Source organism: Panthera leo, chromosome A2 (assembly GCF_018350215.1).
Source record: "Panthera leo isolate Ple1 chromosome A2, P.leo_Ple1_pat1.1, whole genome shotgun sequence".
Classification (NCBI taxonomy): Eukaryota; Metazoa; Chordata; class Mammalia; order Carnivora; family Felidae; genus Panthera; species Panthera leo.
Window position 1 is genome coordinate 52,404,210 of NC_056680.1, and position 27,040 is coordinate 52,431,249.

General features: G+C 43.2%; 1 protein-coding gene across 7 annotated transcripts in view; it reads left to right on the top strand.

Moving 5' to 3' along the window:
• The first annotated feature begins 1,320 nt into the window (after positions 1 to 1,320).
• The window catches only part of ATG7 (autophagy related 7), a 246,123-nt gene continuing 220,403 nt past the window's right edge, over positions 1,321 to 27,040 (top strand). For 5 of the 7 annotated variants that reach the window (XR_006195353.1, XM_042910925.1, XM_042910915.1 and 2 more), the window contains exons 1-4: positions 1,327 to 1,356; positions 17,885 to 18,057; positions 18,804 to 18,858; positions 26,643 to 26,760. Coding sequence is in view for 6 of the 7 variants with exons in the window: in XM_042910925.1 (XP_042766859.1) it covers positions 17,898 to 18,057; positions 18,804 to 18,858; positions 26,643 to 26,760 (333 nt within the window). In the remaining variant the exon portion in view is untranslated. Of the gene's footprint in view, positions 1,357 to 14,581; positions 14,841 to 17,884; positions 18,058 to 18,803; positions 18,859 to 26,642; positions 26,761 to 27,040 lie in introns of those variants that run through there. The other 2 variants (XM_042910910.1, XM_042910899.1) reach the window with 2 other exon arrangements.

Sequence of the window (27,040 nt, forward strand, 5' to 3'; positions counted from 1 at the left end):
CCTTATGACTTAGGTAAGACTCATGGATACTTGTTTACCTGCGACAAGGCAAGACAATCCTTCTGAACTAATCCTTGCCTTAAAATGTTTAGCTGAGCTACTTGTATCCACTGATCAATCAAAACAAAATGCTTTATTAACCAACTTTAGTTAAGCTTCTCCCATACCCTTCAGGTTCCTTATTTTTGACTTACCCTCAGCCTGAGCCAGCATACGACCCCTCCAGAGAATAGGCTGACGTCAAGGTAAAATATTCTCTGATCTACTACTATCCAATCAAGCCACCCTTTCCTCCCACTTTCCCACACCCAGTTCTTTCTAGCCTTCTTCATTCTTCCTTTTGAAGGAAAAATCCTTTTTGCCTAGCCCTTAAGACACTTACAGATCTTTAGGTCAGAGTGGCTCCCTATTGCAATAGTCCCTTCCCTCCCTTTCCCCCTCCCCCTTGCAATAATCCTTTCGAATAAAGTATCTCCTTACTAAATCTGGATTTGTTTTCTTATTTGGCAGAGTCAAACACACTTGCGTTAGAATCCTATCCCCAAAGCTCTTTAACCTTCAGCAAGACACTTAACTTTTCCTAGTCTCTGTTCATGTGTAAGATGGGGGAGAATATGATACGTTTCAGGGCCTTTGTGGCGATTAGAAGATATGACAGCCTGGAAACATAGTAGTTAATAGTAGTCATTACTGTTACTATTGAGTCTTTTGAGCCACATCAGAGTCACTTTCATTCCTTATGAACGAATGCCCTTATATGTCACATTAAGTTTGTACTCATTGTGTCTTAAGTACCTGACCAATGCTTGGCACACAGTATATGCTCAATAAATAATTTGGCATGACTGCCTTTATCCCACTGACAGCGGGGAACTATGAGAATAATGCCTAGTTTAGAAAGAGCAGGTTAATCACTGGTGACCTTCACGGGCTTTTACCTATTAAAATTCTCATCTGTCTTCACACATGCCTCCTCACTGACACCTGGGATACGTTTAATGCCGCCTCTCTTGGAAAATGGAAATGACCGTAATTCCTGTCATCCTCTGAAATCGAGAGAAAGCGGAGTTTTTTTCAAAGCATGACAGGCATAGACGCATTCCCATAGCCAATAAAGTGGCTTATCACCCGAAGCTCAGCCCTTACCAGAGGGCCTCGCCCACCTGCTGATGCTCCGCCTTCCCCGCAACTCAAGATCCTCCCACTCAGGCCGGTGCTAGGGGCTCATTTACCAAGTTGGCGCGCGCCTCCGTGTGCGCATGCGCACCACTGACCGCAGGCGGACGGGGCGGGGACAATTGAGTCATCGGGGCGCGCGCTGCGGCCGACGCTGTGGTTGCCGGAAGTTGAGTGGCGGTAAGTGAGCCGCGCTGCGGAGGGAGTAGTGGGGTCCTGCGGGCTGGGTTTTGGAGGCCTGGCGGGAAGGGGTGAGCTCGGCTGTGAGGACGAGGGTCGTGGCAGAATTCAGGTTCCTCCCTCCTCCAGGGAGTCACTGACTCCAGCTCTCGCCCTCCTCCTGCCGCGTCCCGTCGGACTGGTTTCAGCCCGGGGTCTTCTGACTAGAAACCTCCTGATGTTCTAAGTCAGTCCCTCCTGGCGTCTGGCAGGAATGGTTCTCAACCTTCGATGTTGGGACACCAGAGATAGGACGCCAGTTCTCATCCTGGCTTTGCCCGGGATTTGCTATGTGACTCTGGCATGTCACCTCTTTGTGAGCCTCTCTTCCCTCATCTGTAAAATGGGAGTGATAATAACGTCATTTGTGAAGTCAGGGTGTTAAATGAAGTCACTTCTTTCTCAGGGCTTTCTAAGCTAAGGTTTTCGACTCTTCAGTTTGGTCCAGGGATTACAAACTTTAGTGCTTATTCCATCAGGTAAAGTATAAATGTAGGTGTAAGGAATTTCCATGTCAGAAAAAGTCAAACTTACATTTTTACTGAGTTGAGTTTTATAAGCAAGCACAGTACTAACATTTATGAAATTGGAGAAGTGAAAACAAAACTTTTGTGTTGCACGCGTGTAATCTCTTGATTTTTAAACACTGACGACTACAATTTTTTTCAAAGCTAATTAAAAAAAATTTTTTTTTAAATTCTGTGAATGAAACCAGGTGTATCTGTGATTGCCAGTTCCAGACCTTCAGACCTCTGGGTCCCAGTCTGCCTTTCCCATTGCATACTTGCATTTCTTCTGTGACACCCTTGCCCACTGGTTAAATTTCTTTGGTGGCAGAAAACTATTTCTGGTTATTCTTGTTTGGATTTCCCCTAACTCTGATTTAAATCTATACCATAATCTCGGCTCATTGTCCCTCCTTCAGACTCTTTGGATCTCCCTTCCAATTTATTGCCCACACATCCTTGAAGGCTGCTGGTTTGTTTTCCTCTTCACACCATTTCTTCTCCAGGCTGAGCACATTTAATATATTTACCTGTAGTAAGCTCCATAACAACCAAAAATTTTGTGATGTGCCAGGCATTGCCATAAGTACTGGTGATGGGGGGGGGGTTGCAAAATTAGACCGATTTCAGGGAGCCTACTTTTTGATCCTGGTGGTGGCAGTTGTGGTGATTGCCAATAATACAGAGCTTTTAGTGGGTGGTAGGTGTTTCAGATCCTGTTAGTATCCTGTTCAGATACTATCAAAAAAAGAAAAAGAAATGGTAATGGGATGGAAAGTACCTGTGGGTAAGCAGAGGGAGCTGTTTTAAAAGCTGGCTGGTTGGGGTGACTTCTCTGAGGAGGTGACTTTGGAACTAACACTTGAATGAAGAAAAAGCCAGCCTTGCGAAAGCTCATCTTGCCTAATTATACTTCCATCCCCCAGTTCTGTGCTGTAGTCTTGTTAAACTGTTTACGGGTTGTATCTCACTTGTAGCCTTTGGCTCCTGCTGCTCCTGCTTCCTAAAAGATCTCCCCTTCCCCCTCCCATTTTTCTTGGCCAACTCCTCCCTGCCCCTCATGTGACAAGATTGTGAAATTCTTAAAGGAGTTGTGTACCGGGCTCTTGTTCAAGATGCCCATCCCTGTCCTTGAGGAATTCATTATTTTTTAAGTCAAGGACACAGACAACAGCACTGTGGAATGCAGCTATTGTAGAGATTTGCCAGAGGAGGACTTAGGGTGATCACAAGTCAGGCTGAGGCATCAGAGAAGTTTTCTGTGAGGAGGCATCGCTTTACTCAAGGCCTGAAGGATGAGCAAGATTAGTCAGGTGAAGAGGCATGGGAGGTGGGATGACATTGCAGACATTGGGAGTGGGGAGGGCTGTAGGTAACTTGCATCGTTCACCTCGGCTAAGAAGTGACTGTGGAAACGTAAGCAGGAGGCAGATCACAAAGGACCTTGCGGGCAATATAAGGTTGTATAATCTAATATATGATATATAATTAGGAGCACAGAATTTGGACTGTAAGTTACATGCTGGCTTTGCCATTGAACTAGTTTTGCTACCTGGGGCTGGTCACTCCCTTTCTAAACTTCAGTTTCCTTATCTGTAAGCCATCCTCCCAGGGTTGCTGTGAGGATTGAATGGTATATGTTACCCACTTGCTAGATGGTAAATGATCAATAGTAGCAGTTAATATTACCGTGCGAAGAAGTTTGCACTTTATTTTGAAAGTGTGGTGTCAGAGAGTTGCAGTGAAAGTTGAAGAAGGGGTGTGATGTGCTCTCATCTATTTTAAGTTTTTTAAATATTTATTTATTTTTGAGAGACAGAGAGACAGAGAGCCAGCAGGGGAGGGGCCGAGAGAGGGGGGAGACACAGAATCCGAAGCGGACTCCAGGCTCTGAGCTGTCAGCACAGAGCCCGACGCGGGGCTCGAACCCATGAACTGTGAGATCATGACCTGAGCCGAAGTTGGAGTCAACCAACTGAGACACCCAGGCGCCCCTGCTCTCATCTGTTTTAAATTACTCAGGCTCTCCCATGGTGACTACACTGGACAGGGCAGACCCAGCAGGAAGACCAGTCAGGGCACTGTTCTGTGGTCCACGTAGCGGAGGAGGAAGGCCTGAACCAAGGCAGTGGCTAAGCCAAGGGAGAAAGATGGGTCGGTTTAAGGGGTAAAGGAGGTGCTGGACTGGTAGCTGGATAACACCACATGGGGAGAGGAGGAAGGTGAATTGGGATACGGGGTGCTGAGGGATGGATCCTGTGTGTGGACATAAGTAATAACAAAATTCTTTTGATTAGTGGCCCTTGGTTATCCCTCACTTCCTTGGAGGTTTTATTTGGAAATCCAAATGGCCTCTTTTATCCACTTTTACCTTTGGGAAATGAAGTTCAGGACTGCCCTCCTCCTCCTTTTTCTGTTTCCTGATCCTTCTACCTATCTCCAGTATAAGTAAGGCCTGGTTGTGTATTCAAGGAAGAATAATTAGATGCTGCTTTGTTACCCAGTAGGGAGTATGCATCTCTGTGGTCTTGGCAGACTGGGTAACAGCTCAGTCTCATTCCAGCCTCTGCAACCCTCCCCAACCCCCACAACCATGATCACCTTTGGGCTTTTCTCACCTTCTTTGTGATTACTTTCCTTTGAACTTGTTCCTGTTTGACAGTCTCTCCTTGAGTGTGTAGTATAGAAAGGAAGGCCTCTTTTCTCTAGGAGTCTGACCAGAGGGAGCAGGACTGTACTTTTTTTGTGGAGACCTGAGGCCCCCTGTCTTTGCTGTAGACACACCTGCCCTTGACACTGTCACGCTGTGGGCTCCCAGCACTGCTTGACACTCCCGCTTGTGTTTGGACAGCTCTCTTGCCCATCTTCTCCTTGTCTTTCAGATTTCCATTCCTCTCCTAGCCTCCTAACCTGGACTTTGACTTCACTAAGTTGCAGCCATCAATGAAGGCTCCTCAGCTTCTGTCACTTACTGACTTGTCTCCAGCTGACTGTATCACTTCACCTCTGTGAGAGAAATGTGTTTAAGGCTGATTCTTTTACTTGTGCTGAGGTTCCATTGTTCTGTTTCTTTCCTGTTTAACCATCTCTTCTTATTTAAATATCTGGAAAAGATGAAACACCTTCACATCACGTCACATCACATCACATCACATCACATCACATCACATCACATCACATCACATCACATCATCTCTTCCCATCCACGTTTGTTGACTTCCTGAAGTCATCATTTGCTAAAATCCTTCTTCTGTCCCACCTGTCCTCCAAAATTGCCCTTCCTCGTCTTCAGACCTTCATGTTGCCCGAACCCCTGAAAGTTTTCCCTTACCTTTTGAATTCTGAGCACATTTCATATTGCTGATATTCCTTTGTGTTATCTGTCTGGCCATTTCCCCCTCAGCTTCCATTGTGGGTCCCCCCCCTCCTTTTGTTCATTAAATGCTAGTTTTCTCCAAGGTTCTGCCTTATACTCTGTGCTCTTCTCACCCACAACTTCAACTCCCACTTATGTGCCAAGGACCCCTGTTCTGTATGTTGAGCTGAGATCTCTCCTGCAGGCCAGGCCTCAGACTCAGTGAGTCCAAAATTAATCTCATCAGCTTCCCTCCAAAGCTGCCCTTCTTTCTACATCCTTTCCTCTGACTCATTCCCCTTCTTCCATTTAGTCATTCCCATCAGAGCACTGCAGTTGTCTTGGCCTTTTCCCTCTCCTCCCATCCCAGGCAGTCATCAGAGTTCTACAGATTCTCCTTCCTTGATGTCTCCTGACACGTTTTCTCCTCCATCGCTTCTCCCATTACCTTAGTTCAGGCTCTTCTTGCTTCTTGCCTGTATTCCTGCACAACCACAGAGCCGCTTGCCCTGTCTGGTGCTCACTGGTACTGGAGTATCATTCCTAAAATACAGATCTTTGCTAAAATACAAATCCCTGCTTCTTCAGTCCAATTTAGATACCCCTCCGTCCTCCCATAACACCCTGTACAAACACTTATACTATACCATATGGTACTTGCTTTATCCACAGATTGCTATACTGTCATTCCTGGTATGTATAACCCTCAAAACTTAGGTCCTGAAAGGCAGAGACCTTAGTCTCTTGCCATTGAGTGCTGAAATACAGCACGGGAACTGTACATAACATAATGTTTGTTGAAGGGATAACTAAATGGAAATCCCCATGTCTTTCACACATGTTTTGTTGATAACGTCAGTCCTATTTTAGAATGACTTCTGTATCCGATACATGCATTTTCTTTTTTTAAAATTTTTAAATGTTTATTATTCTGAGAGAGAGAGAGCTCGTGCACAAGTGAGGGAGGGGCAGAGATAGAGGGAGGCACAATACGCTGAGCTGTCAGCCAGAGCCCGATGTGCGGCTCAAATTCATGGACCACAGCATCATGACCTGAGCCAAAGTCGGATGCTTAACTGACTGAGCCACCCAGGTGCCCCTCAGGTACATGCATTTTCTAATCGAATCCTCACAATTCTGTACAGCAGATAGTGTCCCATCTTACAGGTGGGGAAGAAGGCTCAGAAAAGTTAAATGACTTGCCTGAGGTTGTGTGGCTAGACGTAGCAGATGTGGGGTTTTTTTATTTTTATTTACTTTTATTTTTTTAATGTTTATTCATTTTTTGAGAGAGAGAGAGGGAGACACAGAATCTGAAGCAGGCTCCAGGCTCCAAGATGTCAGCACAGAGCCTTACACGGGGCTTGACCCCACAAACTGTGAGATCATGACCTGAGTTGGATGCTTCACGGACTGAGCTACCCAGACACCCTTCAGAGGTGGGATTTTAACTGCAGTCTCTCTGGCTCATGAAGCTGTGTCCTTCCATTATCATACTGCCTGTTATCAACAGTTCCATTATCAACAGTGCCTGCACTGTTGTCCAGCTGTTTTTTTGGACTGAGGTTTAAGACCCTGTATTTACCTCTGAAATTTTTAGTCTTGTTAAAATAGGCCTGTTATTCCAGGTGGTCAGAATCTTTTGTATTGTGAAGTTTTGTTATCCATCATATTGCCTATTCCTTCCTGCTTCGTGTCATGTATAGAATTGATAAGCAAACCTGTATCAATCATCAAAGTCACTGGTAAATGTAGTAAGTATACCTTTTTGAATATATTTGTTTATGTGGTTTATGTGTCTTTTTCCCTGCTCTAAGCCCCTAACACAATGTTCAGCACACATCAAACACTTAGTAAATATTGATGAATATTCATTCATGTAGATAAATAAAAATAAATAGATTAGGACCAAAGACTGAACCAATGACTTATCACAGTTAGCCCCTTTCTTTTATATATATGTATATTTTTGTTTATACATATAATTGTATTTATTATACTACTTATTATTAAGATTTATTTTTGGGAGGGAATCCCAAGCAGGCTCCATGCTGTCGGCACAGAGCCTAATGCAGGGCTCGATCTCACAAACCATGAGATCATTTCCTGAGCTGAGATCAAGAGTCGGATGTTTAACCAACTGAGCCACCCAGATGCCCCTATTAGTTCCTTTCTTATTAACACCAGTTCATACCGTAACCAGCATTCTTCAGATGAGATTATTTTACTGGTTCGTAGTCTCTCTGATTATGTTGGAATCCAATTATGACAGCTTCATCTTGTCTACCGGGATATTTGGAGTGGTCTTTTCAGAGGCCTTCCTAGGTCCAGATATCCTGTATCCTATATCTGGTTCTTCTTTGATCAAGGAAGAAATGCAGTTATTCTCACGACTCCTTCTTAAACCATAGTGGCCTCTTAGGATTAATACTCAAGACTGCCATATACAGTTGTGCAGGTTGTGCACTGCCCAAGAGGCCACATCTGAGGGGGTTTTGTTTGGATCATAGGCATCATGAATTTACTTTTGTAGTGACGATTTTCTGGCAGACAAAGGTAAAATGTCTTGGGTCAACCTAATCAATGTATTACAACAATTTTCTAAGGAAAGGAAGTAAAATGTCTCCAGGAGGGGGTATAGTTTTCTAATTGCACAGAAGTGACATGTGGTCTGGAATGGCCCACATGCCACCTTTCCTGAACAAAACCTCTGTCCACTAGGCTGTAGAATCCATCCTTATTCTTATCTTTGGAAATCAAATATTTTGGAAATCTGGTAACATGTGTTGGGTTGGCCCAATTTTTCAGCACCTCTTCCTTTTCCAGGAGTTCTTAGATATCACCAGAAATGAAACCACAGAGCCTCTGTTACTCAGAAGCTAGCCTCCATAACTCAGCCAGCTTTTAGGAAACCATGCCAGATTTTACCTGTTGGTTGACATGAGGGCTCTCTAGCGATGCCGGTGAATCCAGGTGGCTGTCCCTCGTATATAGAATGAAGCAACATGACACTGTTGATTGGTGCAGTTAACAAAAAGGACTCTGAAGCAGGCATGCTGTTTCCATCTTCCTTGTGTTGTCTTTCTCCTCTCTCACAGGCTCTCTCAGCTTTTACTATCCCTCCCTCGTGGGCTTGCCACGCCCCACAACACTGGTATCCAGTGCATCCATTCTCAAAAACAGGCTGAACAAGAGCACGTTGTATGTGAAGGTTAAGGTTATTATAGCAGAAGGAAAACAAAGGAAGAACTCCCAGGAGTAACCAATGAGCATGAAGGTTACAGTTTGAAGACAGTGGAGGTGACTGCCAGTTCTCTCATTGACCAAGGTGGCATGCATGGAGGTGAGGGAGACAACCCGTCCATAATAGCAGTTATCCTGCCTGCTTATGTGATCAGCTGCGGCCACCTAACAGTACAGTCACACACACAAAAAAGCCACTTTCGATGACTCGGTGTCTTGTGGAGACCTCAGTTTGGCCCAGGGGCATCTTGACTGTAATGCGATTTTTAAAAGGAATTGAGGCTTCCGAACCCAGCTGGTTCCCCTGTAGGAGTCCTGAGTTTTCATCTTCCAGTAAAGCCTAATCTGTCTTCGAAGTTTGGAACTTTGCCCCCCTCCTTTTGGAAGGGAGGACCTGTAAACCTCCCTCTTTGGCAGCCTTGCACATTATTTCCAAAACTCGTGAAGTTGCAGAACGTCATTAGCTGGCAAAATGTGCATTGGCTTCGTATGCCAAAGAGGCCCCCTCCCCACTCCTGGCCATCTCCCCTTTTTTTTTTTTTTTTTTTTTTTTATTAACCCATCAGCTTACATACTCTGTTTGTCAGCAGGACTTGGCCATGTGGTTTGGTGCTTATTTTAATGACTGCCAGAGCTCACCGCCCCGCAGCTGGGAAAATGAGAACAGAAGTCTGCTCTATGTGCTCCATTTTGGCCCAGAGACGGTACTTCAGGGCCAAATTGCGGTTGTTCTGGCGCTTCTGCTAAGTGAATGGCCCCACGTAGCCTGCGGGAAATTGAACTCAAAGTGCTCCTAACCCTTAGCACTTGTTCCTCTGGAGTTGCCCGTGATGACCTATAGCAGGAGACCATCCGTTTCATTTTAATTAAACCTCTGCTGTGACTGCAGTGCTCCTTTGAGGGAGGTGAGGCTTACACAAGGCACGTTTGAGATGGAGAAAGTTTTCACAGTGAGCACGGAGAAGGGCAGCCGCATTAGGCAGGCAGCGTTGGCTAATGTGAGGTACGGGGCATGTGTTGACAATCTGAGGGCACTACCACTTAAGCTGACTGCGCCAGGCCCCTGAACAGGCACATCACGCCCTTTCTCATTTAGCTCTCCCAACAACCTCACGGGTTGGCTGGAATTATCCTTATTTTACAGATGAGGAAATCAAGGCACAGGGGATGAAGTTACCCGCCCAAGGCTCCTCAGCCAGTGAGAGGTGGAATTGGGAACTCATGCTTGGGTCTCTCTGAAGACCGGGCTCCCCACTGTCACATTAGCATCCTTTCTCTGAATGACTGGAAGTTCCCCTGCCCTCCCCAAACAAACAAACAAACAAACAAAACCCCAACAACATACAGGGGAAAGTCAGAGCAAGGCATTTTTATTAGAACAGTTAGGCTAGTCTGTTTCTCTGCTGTCCCTCCAAGGGTTTAGTTTCCCTGAAGACAGGTTTGTTTGTTTCATCACTGTGATTTTTGTTCATTTTCTACCAGTTGACTTCTTCATTTCCAGAAATCCTACCCTGGCTTAATATCTGCTGCATCCAATCCTATTGCCTACCCTCCCTTGGAGGGAGACCAGTTGGACAGACTCACCAGGGAGCATTCCTGGTCCAATTAATTACATAAGCAGTAAAGCCAAAATACTTCCGTCTTCAGCATCTTTAATAACAAATGCCAGAAAAATTTATGGAAATGATATTTCTTTTATACTTATTTAGAGCAATGAGTTTCTTTTCACCAAAGCTAGATTTTAAATAGGTCATCTGTTAACTATTAAGTGAATATAGGAAGGTTCTGTGTAGGATCATTATAGCTTGAATATAGGGCTTTCGATTTTACTTTTTTTGTTCAGGTATAGTATGCATATGGTAAAGTACATTAATCGTAAATATATAGCTCATGGGTTTTTGCATATGTATGTGCTCTGAAACCACCTCCCAGCTCAAGGAAAATGGAATGTTTCCAGCTCCCCAGGAGGCTTCTTACTGCCCCTTTCCAGTCAGTAGCCCCATCCCACCCTGTAATTACTATTCTAACTTCTTTCACGTAATTGGTTTTGCCTGTTCAGTATAGCATAGGCTGGGTGTGTGCAGGCGCTAAAATTGTCTTCATATTTTATTTTGGAACAGTTTCAAATTTGCAGAAACCTTACAAGAATAAGACAGACCTCTCATATACCCTTCTCCAGAGATTCCAGGCAGATTTTGTCCCAGTAGCACCCTTTATGAAAGCAGAGTGTCAAGCCAGCATCACATGTTGCCCCCGGTCATCGTGTCTTTCTCTTTTACTCTGGAACAATTCCCTAGTCTTCTCTTGACCTTGACACTTTTTTTTTTTTTAATGTTTATTTATTTTTGAGAGAGAGAGAGAATGTGAGCAGGGAAGGGGCAGAGAGAGAGAGAGACAGAGAGAGACAGAGAGAGAGGCAGACACAGAATCGGAAGCAGGCTCCAGGTTCTGAGCTGTCAGCACAGAGCCCATCATGGGCTCAAACTCATGAACCAAGAGATCATGATCTGAGCCGAAGTTGGACGCTTAACCGACTGAGCCACCCAGGTGCCCCAAGATCTTGACACCTTTGAAGATTGTAAGCCAGTCTCAGTCATTTTGTAGAATGTTTTCTAGTTTGGGTTTACCTAACGTTTCTTCTCAATGAGACCCACGTCATATGCTTTCAGCGGAGTGGTATGGATGTTTGTGCTTTTCACTGCATTCTATCAGATAGCATATGTATCTGTGTCCCATTGCTGCTGGTGTTGACTTCAATCCCTGCATTAAGATGGTGTCTGCCAGATTTTGTTACTGTAGAGTTACTTTTTCTCTCCTTTGAAATTAATAGTTGTTTTTTTTTTTTTTTTTTTTGGTGGAGAGATACTTTGAGACTGTGGATGTAGGCCTTTGACTTCTGTACCTATGGGAATACTTTCAGGAAGAAAGATCTATACTAACTTTATACTTGGTTGGGTGAGATTTCATTTCAGTTGATTTGTACATGCATATCTCTTATCCACTAAGATCTTAGTCCTAAAAAACGATAACAGATTTATTTCTAAGTCATATGGCATATTTCCAAGTGTTCTTCATGATTGCTTGCTCTAATCTCCATATTCCATTGTAATAAGCTTGGAGTTTGTCTTTCCAGTTATAGAAGCCTGGGTTATTTCTTTCTCTCGGTTCTTTTATGGGAAGGTACCCATAAAAGGTTTCTAGAACTCATCTTAGTAACATTTGGGAGCCGTTCTGCAAGTGATTATGGTGTATTGAGAGGGATATGAGCCAAGATCTGTATCTGTAGAATTTACAATCAGGTTGATGGAGGTAGACAGATCAGCAAAGAGCTGAACAGTAATACTAAATGTAGAGGTAGTTTAGAGACAGAAGTGGTTAACCAAAGCCAAGGGAGAAGAGAAAGCAATGGGTAAAGAGAGTGAAAGGGAGCTCTGGGAAGGCTTTATGGAGCAAATAACCTCTGAGCTGGATTTTGAAAAGTGCCAGTCACAGGAGTAGGGATGCCTATCAGACACAGGGAGCTGTTTGTTCAGGGTTGTGGAGGCAGGACAACAGGTGTGTTAGAGGGGCACCAAGCAGCTGGATGTTTCTTCAGCATCAAGTCACAGGTGAAGAGTGGCGGGGCCACCAGGGTGGCCCCAGAAAAGTTGGGAGGCAGTATCAGGGATCAAGGAAAAAGTAGGAAGGAAACCATCAGAGGTGTGGTAACATGCCTGTTTTGCATGTGCATTGCCACTAATGCCATCTCCTTGCATGTTATGAGCTTCAGTAAATGTTAACTGAACTTCTCGGTAGCTTACTGATGCTAATATATGTGTGTGTGAGTGCTCGTATAGACTACGTTTTCCAGTTCATAAAGATGTATTTGCAGCATCACAAGGTTTCTCTCATGGACCAGCAACTGTAACCTTGCAACCTGCTTCACCCAAATAACAGGTTTGGAAGATCATCTAGTCTGAGGGTCTGCAAACTACAGCCTGCAGGTCAGATCCTGACCCACACCTTTGTGTGTGTGTGTGTGTGTGTGTGTGTGTGTGTGCGCGCGCGCGCGCGCGCACAGTCCATAAGCTAAGGATTGTTTGTACATTTTTCAAGAGTTGTAAAAAAGAAGAAGAAACTATGACAGAAACTGTCTTGGCATGAAATGACTAAAATATTTACTGTCTGGCCCTTGTCAGAAAAAGCCTGCCAAACCCTGGGCTCGTCTGACTGCCTGATACAGTAAACCTTTGTACAATATGACTTGGCAAATAATCATCTTAATATATGCTTGAACACTTCCACTAATGGAAAATTCATTATCTCTCTGGCCAATCTGTTTCTTATTTGGACAATTCAGGCTATTAGTAATTTGTAAAGTCTGCTGTAATTTGTCTCATTACTGCTTCCATGTAGTGGCCCTTTTTGAGGGGAAGGGAACTATTATTTCATGTCAACATTTACTGAGCTCCTAATATATTCTAGGCAGTGTGGTAAGTGCTGAAGAAAGATGAATAAGACATGATTGTTGCATCAGAGATCTCTCAGGTGTTATTTCTTGGAACCAAAGCAGTTGTGCTGGTAGTCTTATGTCTCCTTCATTCCCCATCTTGCCATTGGGTTAGGACTTTTTTCTTTAATTATTGTATTTATTTCTGTATTGTTGTTCTACATACACAAAATTCATTGTATTTTGAACACAAAATTCATTGAAGTCTGAACACAAAATTCAAAGGGAATAGGGCCAGACAGTTTAAAATAACTCTCTCCACACCCCTGTCTCCCGACTCCATAGCTTCTTTCTTGGGAGGCAAGCACTATTACCCATTTCCTGTGGGGATTTGACTTTGAAGAATAGCACTACCCAAGGTTTAGGACCATTTGGACAGAAACTTTTGGTAAATATTCAGACAGTGGTATTTTTTGAGCTTGTCCTTATGTAATTTGCTGAGTGTGACTTAGTTTTATTTTCATAAAAGCCTAAAATTTGCACCACTTTTGGGTGGTAGACACAGCCCCAAAAGGGTTTTTATTGCTTAACCACCCATCTGCGATTTCAGTTTAACCTTGGCTGGATGTTTTGGTTACTGCTGGGATTCTTTTCCATTACAGCATTGAATCTTCATCAAATCCTTTCCTCTTTCAGTGGAAGTGACACAATCCCATCTTGTGTAACTCCTGGGTTTCACATCCCAGATATGATAGAAATAGTCTGAAATAAAGTTAACTCACACTTATATTGATGCCTCTGTCAGTTTCTTTCCTGGAATATGTCCGTATGTAGTGTTGAGGTATGGTGAAAGTCATATTTTAACTTTCTAAGCTAAGCAGAAGCTAGAATTCTGACCTTGGGGATATATAGGCAAGCCTTAATTTTCATGAAGCAGGTGATGTTTGGATATAGGTTAGTTACACATAAATGACTTTGCACCTGTAACTTACTGCTCCCTCCAGATTTCTATTCTGATCATTTCCTCTTAAATCTTCCCTTCCAGCTTAAGGAAGATGGCAGCATGACATAGATGTATAGGTTCCTAAGTGATACATTTATACTTGCATATCATATTTAGATGTTTCCAGCAAATTCCCCATCACGTGTTGCTGCTGCTGCTGCTGCTGCTGCATAGGACCCTTCTGTTTTCTGAGCCTGTCAAGCAGGAGTTCAGCAGCTGAATACCAACCACATCCTCTTGTGAAATAGGCTCTTGGGTTCTGTTTGAAATTTCTCAAAGATCAGGGGCGCCTGGGTGGCGCAGTCGGTTAAGCGTCCGACTTCAGCCAGGTCACGATCTCGCGGCCCGTGAGTTCGAGCCCCGCGTCAGGCTCTGGGCTGATGGCTCGGAGCCTGGAGCCTGTTTCCGATTCTGTGTCTCCCTCTCTCTCTGCCCCTCCCCCGTTCATGCTCTGTCTCTCTCTGTCCCAAAAATAAATAAAAAACGTTGAAAAAAAAAAAATTTTAAAAAAAAATTTCTCAAAGATCAAATAAGTCAGAAAATGTTTGAAGGATGTGCCTTTTATGTAGATTACTGTCTTAGTATGCCTGTCGGTTATCTTCTAAGTGGTCTTCCTGAATCACTTTTTCTCAGCCACTGAAGTGCTGTACAGAAGAGTTTTCTCTTTTGTTTCTGGCGCTGGTAAAATTCCATCTTGATGACCTCAGTAGGTCATCAAGATGATGGTGAGTTCCTGTTAACCTTTAAGAGTAAGTTGTGGATGACTAAAGCATTTAGGGACCTGATGACCCATCCCGTGGAGGATCTCAGAGATCCATTTGTACCACTGTCTGCACTGTGTTGATTTCCTTCCATATTGGACGATTACTCTGGCCATGACCTTTTTCTTTTGACCCTGTTGGAGAGGAGGTTAGTATATAAATGTTTTTCAAAATGGTTATTGTTTTTAGCATATGTGGGGCTGATGGGTAATATTCAGGCTCTGAAAAGGGGTGTCTTCTTTCAAGGCAATACACTATAGTGATGAGAGTTGGGGCTTTGCCGCCAGTCAACCTGGGTTATAATCTCAGCTCTTCTACTCCCTAACTGAGTGACTTTGGGCAAGTGACTTGATATTTCAGTGTCTCCATTTCTGTTCTGTAAAGTAGGCACAATGCAACCACTTTGGGGTTGTCATCAGATAATATGTAGAATGTTTAGTGCTTGGCACAGAATAAACATTCAATTAGAACAGTTACTACTACTACTGCTGTTATTTAAAAAGTTTTTTAGGGGCGCCTGGGTGGCTCAGTCGGTTAAGCGTCCGACTTCAGCTCAGGTCACGATCTCACGGTCCGTGAGTTCGAGCCCCACGTCGGGCTCTGGGCTGATGATGGCCCAGAGCCTGGAGCCTGCTTCCGATTCTGTGTCTCCCTCTCTCTCTGACCCTCCCCCGTTCATGCTCTGCCTCTCTCTGTCTCAAAAATAAATAAACGTTAAAAAAATATTAAAAAAAATAAATAAAAAGTTTTTTAAAAGGTATGATCAAAAAAGTAAGTATGATTCATGATGGCAAATCCTGTAATGGAAGTTTTCATCTGTCATTACAGAGAAGGGGGCCATTGATGCCCACTGACTGTGGGCATTAATGAGAGCTTCATCAAGAATCTTAGTAGATGAGAGGAATTTCCCTGGTAGAGAGGGGGAGAGGTCTCCTAGGGAAAGGTGAAAGGCTAGGAAACTCTCTGTGGAGTAAAGCCAGTAAGATTTTGTTTGTTTAAACAAGGGAGCCCCCTGCACAGATCAGATCTGGTGGCAACGTGACAACTTGTTTGGAGAAGACAGGGACAGAAGGCAGTGACCTGTGAGCATATTACTGCAGGAGCCAAGGTGTGAGATGGTGGGCCTGATGTGTGGCGGGGAGGACGGAGAGAAGAGAAGCTGACTTGGACAGGAAGCACGAAATCACATGTTTGGAATATGGACTTTGGGTCCTTGTCCTCTTCCCTCTTCCACTTTCCTACCTGTATGTCCTTCTGTGGACTTCTTACCTCTCTCAACCTCAGTTTCTTCCTCTTTAAAATTGGAACTGTCACTTCCTAGGGCTTTTTGGAGGAGTAAATTCAGGTGCACACCCTGCTGTGGTGCCTGGTCCCGGTCAATGCTGAGTAGCTGTCGCTGTCATCTTCGTCTCATTCCGGAGGCCCGTTTAAGTTTGAACCTCTAGCAATTAGTGATTTATTGAATGTGAGAGAGAGGAAAATTGAAGATGACTTTGAGGTTTCGACCTTGGATGTAGGTGGTACTATTATGTAAACTAGGACATGCAGGAAAAGGGGCAGAATTTTGCAAAAAGAAATGTTTAGTTTGTATTTGTCAAACTTGAGACGTCTCTGAGAAATCCAAGTCCTGGCTTTAGTATACGTGTTGCTAAAGCGAGCACATCCAAGTCCTGGCTTGCTTGCCTTATTTATTTATTTATTTATTTATTTATTTATTTATTTATTTAAATTTATTGTCAAATTGGCTTCCCTACAACACCCATTGCTTATCCCAACAAGTGCCCTCCTCAATGCCCATCACCCACTTTCCCCTCTCCCCTTCCCCCATCTCCTCTTCCCCTCAGTTTGTTCTCTGTATTTAAGAGTCTCCTTTGGTTTGCCTTCCTCCCTCTCTGTAACTTTTTTTTTCCCTTCCTTTCCCCCATGGTCTTCTGTTAAGGTTCTCAAGATCCAAATATGAGTGAAAACATAAGGTATCTATCTTTCTCTGACTGACTGACTTCACTTAGCATAACGCCCTCCAGTTCCATCCACATTGCTGCAAATGGCCACATTTCATTTTTTCTCATTGCCAAGTAGTATTCCATTGTATATATAAACCACATCTTCTTTATCCATTCATCAGTTGATGGTAAGTCCTGGCTTTAAACTCACTTATACAGTTGACCCTTGAATAACTTGAGGAACAGGGTGCTGATCCCTATCCATGCCAACTTTTGACTCCCCCAAATCCATGTATAACTTCTGACCCCCAAAACTTAACTACAAATTATATATATTTCTCTTAATTCCAAAATCAGCCAAGTTGGGAAAACTGAAAGCTAGGTAATAATCTTGGCTCAAAACTCAGGCAGTAGGTGTGAACGATAGTCATAGTGTGACTCTTCATACCTTCTGCTGTAGAAATATTACTCTGTCTGGTCACAGGGATGGACAGTGATGGACAGGATGGAACATGAAGAGACCTCCCCCACTTCTGCTTTTCGGAAATATCAAGTTCTCTAGTGTTGTGCTGGAGGAGGTGTATCCCTGAGAGTGTGTGCAGGGGTAGGGGAGTTATAGTGTGTGCATGCCTGATTGCTGGGGGAGGGGTCAGAGGGAGATTTCAGGAGGAGAAATATTAAAATACATATATAGTAGAGTAAGATGCAAATTTTCCATGCATTTAAAAGATAAAAGATGAGATGTCAAAAAAAAAAAAAAATTCGGGTACTGTGGTTAGGTGGGCCAGAAACTTCTTTGTTCTCCTCAGGGGGGGTGCTCAAGTGCTTTCATTCAGAGCTGTGACAGGGCTTTGTGTTTCTGACCGGCTGGGCCTGGGTTTTTTACTTGTGAAGTTCTCCAGGATCACATAGGAGGGCACAAATTTCTGACACTATGATTATGTCGAAGAAGGAGTAGTAGCACTTGTACACCAGTCAGACCGACTTGAACAAGAAAGGAAGATGCACATAGGTGAAGGCCAGAAAGGCCTTAGAAAAAGGACTTCACTTAGAAAATCAGTTGTGTTGCCAGGAGGCTAAACTTGGCAACACGGGCACATTACTCAGGGTGGTTTTCAGTTATGTCTTCAGGTAGCCTGCATAGCTCCCATCATTTTTTGTTTGTTTTGATTATGCCTTATTATAAATGTTTTTTTTTCTTTCTCACCACATTTGATGCCATTTTGCTGTGTTCTGTTTTGTTTTTTAGTAGGCGAGAAATAATGGCAGCAGCTACAGGGGATCCTGGGCTCTCCAAATTGCAGTTTGCTCCCTTTAGCAGTGCCTTGGATGTTGGATTCTGGCACGAGTTGACCCAGAGGAAACTGAATGAATATCGGCTGGATGAAGCTCCCAAGGACATTAAGGGATATTACTACAATGGTAGGAGACAGTTCACTCCGTATGCCATCATCTTCTGTCACCTTCTCTGCCCTCCAGAATAGGGTCAGCTTTCCTTTAGAAAGGGACACTCTTGTCTTGTATAATTAATGATCTTCACTGTTTTCTATTTTTACTTCTTGTCTTAATTTCTTTCGTTCGTCATTCTTTAAATTTGTTTATTTGCTTATTTTTATTTGAGTGTAGTTCAGCCACAATGTTATGTTAGTTTCAGGCTTACAACATAGCAATTCAACAAGTTTATACGTTATGCTGTGCTCACCACAACTGTAGCTACCGTCTGTCACCATACAACATGATCACAGTGACGTTGACTGTATACCCTATGCTGCACCTTTTATCCCCCTTTTACTTCCTGACTTTTGACCCAAGTTCATTTTCACTTCTTTCCCTCTGTTGTGGGGAAAAGAAAGGGAGTAGCGAGACCCCAGTTAATTAATCCAAAGAATGAATACTGATTACTTAGAATTGCTGGGGGAGGAGATTAGAAATCATTTCCCCCAGTGAATCTTTCTTTTTTTTTTTTTTTTTTTTTTTATTCTTGACAAATTTCTGAGATTCAGAAAAGCTGTGGCATCTTCTGCTAAGTCCCTGTTGAGTATGGATGACCAGAATTGCACAGGGCAGTTTGGGCTCAAGAAAAAGAACAAAATTATTCACAAACGTTTTAGTTATGAATGCTGCTATTACTGACTCATAATGGAAAATGTGATAATGCTTCTGTCCAGGTGATTCTGCTGGTCTTCCAGCTCGCTTAACATTGGAGTTCAGTGCTTTTGACGTGTGAGTATTTTTTTTTTTTTCTTAAAATCTAAAAGTGTTTGCTTTTTGTGAGGAATGAGCATTCTTAACTTTGCACATAGGTGGACCACAGGGAGAAGTGGGGGAGCCCCCGGGAGCAGGGCCAGGTCCTTGATTCTTTTGTCCCCACTATAGCACAGAGACAAGTGTTAGATGCTTAGGACTATCAGATATATTATTTTCAGCAGGTAATTATCAGAGCCTGTTAGGTCCAAGTATCATCTAGATTAATTGAAATTTAGATAATATCCCACCTGCTTTTGATTTTAGTTAGTATTTTGTGATCCTTTATTGGTACTTCTTGACTTACTCCTTTAGATGCCTATCCATGGGCATCAGTGAACATATTTATTAGACTACTTCTGTATACAAGCCACTGTGTAAGGCATTATATTATGGGAATACTCAAAGAAATATGACATATCCCCTCAAAGGGTCTTTTTTCCCTGGTTGAAGGCCACAGGGAACACTGGAGAGAAGACAGACATTCATTAACTTAATTATGTGGGTGTTTTCACATACATAATCCTTTTCAGACCTGCCAGATGTGAATAATCTCTATTTTTTCAGACAAGGAAACAATGGGTCAGAAGGTAAAGTGGCTTGCCCAAGGTCACATGTGGCTAAATTTAGGAAGCAGGGATGAGAGAAAAGTGAAGTAATTTCTGAGGTTGTAGTCTTAGTAGCTGGGGGCATTTTATTATCTTCTACAGAGATAGACCAGGAAGTGGATACAATTTTAAGAAGAGGTAAGCTTGGTTTAGAACCTGTTGAGTTTGAGATGACATCATCTGGTAGAAGTGCCCTGGAGGCACTGGAGTCAAGGAGGAAGAGTCATCCAGGTAGAGGAGTCGTGAGGCCATGAGAGAGGAAGACTGTTGCGTAAGAAGAACAAAGGACCAGAACAGGGAATGGATCTGATTGGGGATTCTGCAAAGGAAGACACGGAACTAGCAGAGTAGGCAAGAACTGTCGCAGAGGAAGAACCAGAAAAGCGTTACAGAAACCAAAGATGTATGCTTTCAGGAAGGAAAGAGATGATCAACAATATCAGAAACAGAAAGGTCAGAGTTCAGTGCAAGGGTCATTGGATTTGTTGATTAGGCCCTTTGCAGTTCTTGAGAATTGTTTCCCAAAGTGAATTTTACACAGAAGGGTGGAGCAGAAACCGTGTTGAGGGGCTATAAGACAATTAAAGGTTGAAGAATGGAAAGCTTCAGAGTGGTCAACGTTTTTTGCTTTCTCCACATTAGCAGTATCAAGTTGCAGGATGTGGGGAAGGCCACGTGGTCTTTGTAAGTACCGCTTGGCTTTTCAGAGTAGCAGTAGTCAAAGACTAGGGTGTTCCGAGTAAAGTATCCCTAGAATATATCTTTTATTTTTATTTGTTTGTTTATTTATTTATTTTTGGCTTTTTAAGTTTGTTTTTTTTTTTTAATTCCAGTTAGTTAACATACAGTGTTGTATTAGTTTCAGATATACGATGTAGTGAGTCAACCTGGTGCTCGCCGTGCCAAGTGTACTCCCCAGTCCCCATCACCTATTTAGCCCATGCCCTTATCCCCTGCCCCTCTGGCAATCATCAGTTTGTTTTCTATAATTAAGAGTCTGTTTCTTGATGTCTCTCTCTCTCTGTCTCTCTTTTTTATCCCCTTTGCTCATTAATTTTCTTTCTTAAGTGCCACATATGAGTGAAATCATATGGTATTTGTCTTTCTCTATTTCACCTCCCATTATACTCTTTAGCTTTATCCATGTCATTGCAGATGGCAAGATTTCATTCTTTTTTATGGCTAAATAATATTCCATCATATATATTATATATACATACCACATCTTCCTTATCCATTATATCCAATTATCCACACACACACACACACGTCAATTGATGGACACTTGGGCTGCTTCCATAATTTGGCTATTGCATAATGCTGCTGTAAACATAGGGGTGCATGTATCCCTTTGAAACAGTGTTTTTGTATTCTTTGGGTAAATACCCAGTAGTGTGATTGGTAGATGGTAGGGTAGTTCTATTTTTAAGTTTTTGAGGACCCTCCATACTGTTTTCCACAGTGGCTGTACCAGTTTACATTCCCACCAGCAGGGCATGAGGATTCCTTTTCTCCATATCCTTGACAACACCTGTTGTTTATGTTGTTGATTTTAGCCTTAGAATGTATTTTTTAAATCTCTCCAAAAGTCAATGCATTTGATTCTTGTATATCAAATTGCAAAATTTAATTGCATAAGATAAATCCAAGATGATATTAGCCCTTTCCTCTATAGCAGGTAAGTCAGAGATTTGATATGAGATAAATAATACCCCATACTTTGAGGGGAAAGAATGGCTTAGGATAAATAAAATGCAGTCTTGATAAAAATATATTAGTCTTTATACCTTTAAAAGGTATGTGTTGGTGTTTCTTGTTCTCTTCAGAGGTTTCTTGCTCTGTAATAGATTCCTTGTGATTGCTTGTCAGAACAAATCAAATCCTAGTAATCGGTCTCTTGTTATGGTAGAGACTAACTTACCTTTGAAGCAATTGCAAGATAATAAGGAAGAGAACCAGCAGAGTACAAGCATTAAATTATCTGAAGATGATCAAGGGAGTATATCAACAGTGTAGTTTTAATGTGATCTGGAGAATCTAACATTCCTTGCAAGCTAGACTTGCTCCCACCTTTATTCTGACACTAGACTGGTTTTAATGAAGATTTTAATAGTTTTATCCTTTGGAACAATCAACTATAGAAAAACCTGTTCACAGAAGTTAGGTTTGATCAGATAACAAAATCCAAACATCTTATACTTGAGTGATCCAGAAATTTTGGTTGAAGGAGACAAGAAAATCTGTGATCGTGCAGGTATGACTTTTACATAAATTGCTCTATTTGGTCATATTTTTTCATTGTGCTGTTGAATACTCACAGTGTGCAAGGCTGTGTGGTGGGCCCTTGCGGGGATGAGCAGGAATGAGACATGGCCCCAGTGGTGGAGCTGGACCTGGAAGGCCTGTATCTACATTGGATTAACTCTGTTACCTAGGATAAGTCTTTTTAGTTTCTTCCTCTTCAGTTTCGTCATCTCGAGTGCTTGGCTTCTGATGTTCCTTCTGCTTTTAAAAGTCTGTGATTTTCTGAATCTCTCTGTCTTAGGATGATTGGTGCTTTGGTCTTAGTATTTGTGTCCCTGCCCAAATTCGTATGTTGAAAACCTAATGCCCAAGGTGATGGTATCAGGAGGTGGGGCGTTTAGGAGGAGGTTAGGCCAGGAGGCAGACCCCTCATGAATGGGATTGGTGCCTTATAATAGACCCCCAGGCGGCTAACCCACCCCTTCCACCCCTTGAGGTAGACTTGGGCAGTCTGTGACGGGAACAGGGCTTTCACCAGAACCTGACCATGCTGGCACCTTGATCTTGACTTCCAGCCTCTAGAACTATGAGAAATAAATTTCTGTTGTTAATAAGCCACCTGGTCGGTGGCATTTTGTTGCAGCAGACCAAACAGACTAAGGCAGCTAGGGAGTTTAATGAAAGTGCTTGGAGCTCCACAGAAGAAAGGAGTTCTTCGTATCCAAATTATTTTCATTATTAATCTTCCTTTGTTTTTATTGCTGTTCATTGGCTTGGTTTGTAGGGCAAATCTATAAATTTATTCATCAGACACTGAATGTCTCATAAGTGCAGGATGTGTAGGTGTTAGGAACACAAAGACTTAGGAAACACAGAGCTCTGGATAGAGGTAGAAAACAAATATTTGCATTGTAGTGTGCTCTGTGCTGTAATACATGTGAAGAGGTAATCGTTATTTTGGAAATACTTATTGATTGCTTCCTCTGTGTTGTAACAATAGAACGTGGTAGGCACTGGGCATGCAGAGAAGAATAAGACACAGCTGAAAAGCTCTCAGTCCTAGTACTCGTTTATAGATGCCAGGCATGTCTCAGCTTCACGTAGCCCCAGATCAATCCCTTATCCTTGGAGTCCCCGGAAGCCTAATGGGGACTCTCTGCCAGCAGTTAGCACCGTAAGATCCTCCTCTCTACATATATTAGGCTCAGTTAGTGGTGAAGTAGTATTTTGTCAGGCATCAACTGTCTTTCACTGGAGATTGCTGTCTTTGGGTAGGGTGTACTGCTGAACCAGTCCCACAAATGTAATGGCCCAAACACAAAGGAGGTTTATTTCTTGCCCACTTAATAGTCCAGTGTTCTGGACTATGGCTGCCTCATTCTGGAGGGCTTGCTTGAAACTGAATTGTCAGGGGCACCTCGTTGGCTCAGTGGAGCATGCGACTCTTGATCTCAGGGTCATGAGTTCAAGCCTCACATTGGGTGTGGAGCCTACTTAAAAAAAAAAAGAAAAATGACAGGGCGCCTGGGTGACTCAGTCGGTTAAGTGTCCAACTTCAGCTCAGCTCATGATCGCACAATTCGTGAATTTAAGCCCCATGTTGGGCTCTGTGCTGACAACGTGGAGCCTGGAGCCCACTTCGAGTTCAGTGTCTCCCTCTCTCTGCCCCTCCTCTGCCCCTGCTCACACTCTGTCTCTCTCTCTCAAAAATAAATAAACATTAAAAAAAAAAAAAGTAAAAAAAACCCAAACAAACCAAAAAACTGAATTGTCACTTTACCTTGCCGGGTAGAGACATGCTTCCCTTCACTTAGGTTAATTGGTAGGAGCGTGAGGGCTTACCTGTCTTATAAGGAAGACTGGGAAACATGGTGCCCAGCTACAAGCTGCACATATGTACTCTATTTCTGTTTAAAAAGAAAAGAATAGATTTTGGTGGACATTCTCGGCATAAATGTGAAACTGACTTATTAAAAAAAGTTTTCGTTTCTCTGGGCTTTCCCTTGAGGAACTTTGTAGTCATAAAAAGTATTTTCTTTTCTAAGCCTCAAGTTGGACATGATTAGGGCATAACCTTTGCCCTTAAAAAAAAAAAAACTTAAAAAAATAGTTAAGGAATGTAAGATTCGTAGGCAAAATCATCTGGGACACAGGCTCTTAGTCTCCGTTAACTCCTTAGCCCCTAACACGTCTGATGTGTGCTAGTTGCTCAAATAACTTGAAATCTTGAAAGCAGTCTAAATGCATGGCTGTCAAAATGGGATGTGGTGTGGGTGGTCGAGAGACACTGGTGGACTCTGTTAGAACATGTTGCAAACAGAAACTCACAGATTATTAGGGAAAGCAGAGATACTGGCACATGCCCCCAGGCTGAGTATGACTTCCTAGGTTCCTTGGGCATGCAGAGCTGTGCGTGTGGAGCAAAGGTTCCTCCAGGTGTGAAGAACAGCCTCTGTCTTTCTTTTGGGGGATTTATCCTGTCGTGGCCACCACCCTGCCTGTGTGTTCTGGAAGCTCTGGCCACATGCCTGCCTTTGGCCAGGTGTAAATAACAGGTGCAAACCAGCTTCAGTACTTTCCACAGTAAGCACCGTGAGACTGAGTGAAGTGAAGGCCAAGTTTCTAGAAGTAGCATCCCCAAGCAGGCCCAAGCTAGAGGCCTTTCTAAGATCAATCCTTTACCTGGTTAGTCTATATATCATTGTGAATTCACTATTGGCTTTACTATATGGGGAAGATTTCTAATTCTGATCTCCTAGCAGCTTTATTTAGATATAATTTATATACCACAAAATTCACCCTTTTAAAATGTGTAATTCAGCAGTTTTTAGTGTATTCACCAGGTTGAGCTGCTGCCATCACCAATTTCAGAACATTTTCATCATTCTGGAAAGAAAGCCTAACCCCATTAGCAGTTACTCTCCCTTCTTCCCTTCTCCCACCCCTGTCCCCCGCCCCCTCCCCCTAGCCTGGCAACCACAATCTGCTTTCTGTGTATGGATTTGATTATTCTGGACATTTCATATCAATGGAATTGTAGGAAACTAAACTAATATGTATCTAGGATCCAGGATTTGGACCAAATTCTCTTGTTTCCAAGTCCAGGGCTCTTTCCACTCCTCATCTGAGCTACTTCTGTGCAGAACAAGTGAACTTGAACTTGGAGAAATTGGCAGAATGGCTTTCCCTCCCACTATCACCCTTTAAATTTATTTCCTTGGCCACATCCCCTGGTAGAGCTTTACTCATGAAAAGTTCTTCTCCTTTGAGACTTCGGTTGTCCGCTCTGATTAACTTGCATGAGTACTGATGTTCTAGGAGCCTGGCCAGTGTGCTGGCAGTTGCTCAAATTCTTGTGATGACACTTTGATACTGCATTCACACACCTGGGACATTCGGGCACTTAGGAAGAAGGGTACCTTCCTCTTGTGCTAGTATCAGATTAGCTCAGAGGTTTGCTCCTTCTGTTTCAGCAGTAATTTCTTGAAGCCGAGTCTGAATGTAGAAGGCCTAATGTGCCAACCACTGTGCTTCCTTCCTCCTCCCTCTAGGCTGAGTTTTGCCCCTTTTTGATGTCTCTTTCTCCTTAAGACTGTCTTTGATGTCCTCCTATCACATGGCTGAAAAATATTTTATTAGAGTAGCATTGTGAGAAGCAACCTGTTTGCTGACTTGTCACCCTCCAAGGGAAGGCTCTGACCATGTAAAGTTACTTTTTCCCCAGGATTTGGCATTTGAGCCCCACAGACAGCATTTGGCAGAGCCCTCTGCCCCCATTGCACCCCTCCACACCTCTTCTAGGTTTTGATCTTCTGCTTGCAGCCCTTGTGGACCCAGTTTTACACAGACTCCAAGTGAAGAGACACAAGGTCTTTGAAACCACACAGCTCCCGTCAGTGCAGTCATTAAAAATGTATATTCTCTCTGCAGTAGTTGTAATTGACAACAATATTAGGCGTATGTAACCTCTGAAACACAAATCAGTCATTTCAGAGAAGAGACCAGATATTTCCACATCTGAATTTGTATTCAGAAGTAACTCATCTTCTGCTCCCCTGATTTTGACTATAAGGGGACAGTGTAGAGTGCGACACACATGTGACACAACAGATTGGTAGGTAGCCCAGGTATGACACATATTGTCTGTATGACTCAGATGACCACCAGGAGTTTGCTTAGCAGCAGCTCTGCATGAAACCTGTTTGGGCTGGGGAGGTCTGGGGACAGTTAGAAGAAGGAGACGAGTTCCCTGCCTGCAGGGAGCTTGCTGTCCTCTAGTTAGGTGTATATGACAATCTAAAATGGGACGCTCAGTTTCCTGTGCCAGCCATTACCAGAGGAAATGGGAGGGGCCTCCTGGAAAGAAAGGGTTTGGAGCAGAGCCTTGAGGCCTGGGAGGGTTTGAGTGGGGAGTAGGCAGTAGGCAGCCCGGTACCTAGGAGTGGGCTAGTTCTGGCTTTAGATTCCAGCTCTGCCTATTTTTATGTGACCTTAGGCAAGTTACTTAAAGCTTTAACTGAAAGAAAAAGCTGTTAAGAAAATTCAAACATTGTGTAGTTCTTGGCACAGTAGAAGTTCAATGAATGATGCTTCCCTTTCGGGTTAAAGATGGGAAAGAGTAAAAACTAGGAAATCAACTTATACTGGAGGAGGGGCAGTGGAAGAACAACATGCCAAGAGATTAGGGTAAAGGGAATATAGAGGCTTTGTGTGTGTGTGTGTGTGTGTGTGTGTGTGTGTGTGTGCGCGCGCACACGCGCGCAGTGCCTATTTTTAGTTCCTAAGCGAGGATATTCATCTTTTCCCAAAGAAATGTGTGATTGATCTTCTCTTTGCCCTACAGAGCACTGTCTTTTGTCTCCCAATGCTGTCCTGGCTGTGCCTGCCTAACCATGTTTCTCCTGTGTCCAGGAGCGCTCCCACTCCAGCCCACTGCTGTCCGGCTATTGGAACGCTCTTTAACACCAACACACTCGAGGCTTTCAAGGCCGCAGATAAGAAGCTACTTTTGGAACAAGCAGCAGACGAGGTTAGCTGGGAAAAGATGATGTATGTATTCTGTTTTCCGTGGTCTCCGTAGGCGCAGTGTCTCTGATCAGGTGCATGCGTCTGTCATGGAAACTAGCATATAGTTGGTACTTGAAGATAGTCGTGGGCTTTGGTTTATATCCCCAGCTCTCCTGCGTTGGTGGGAAAGTCAGGGAGAAGATATTCAGGCTCTCAGCTGGGGATAGGCAGGAGTTTCATCGCAGGGCAGTTGTGAAAGCTTTGCTGTTGCTCTCTAATTAGCATTCTGAAGCAGCTTGACC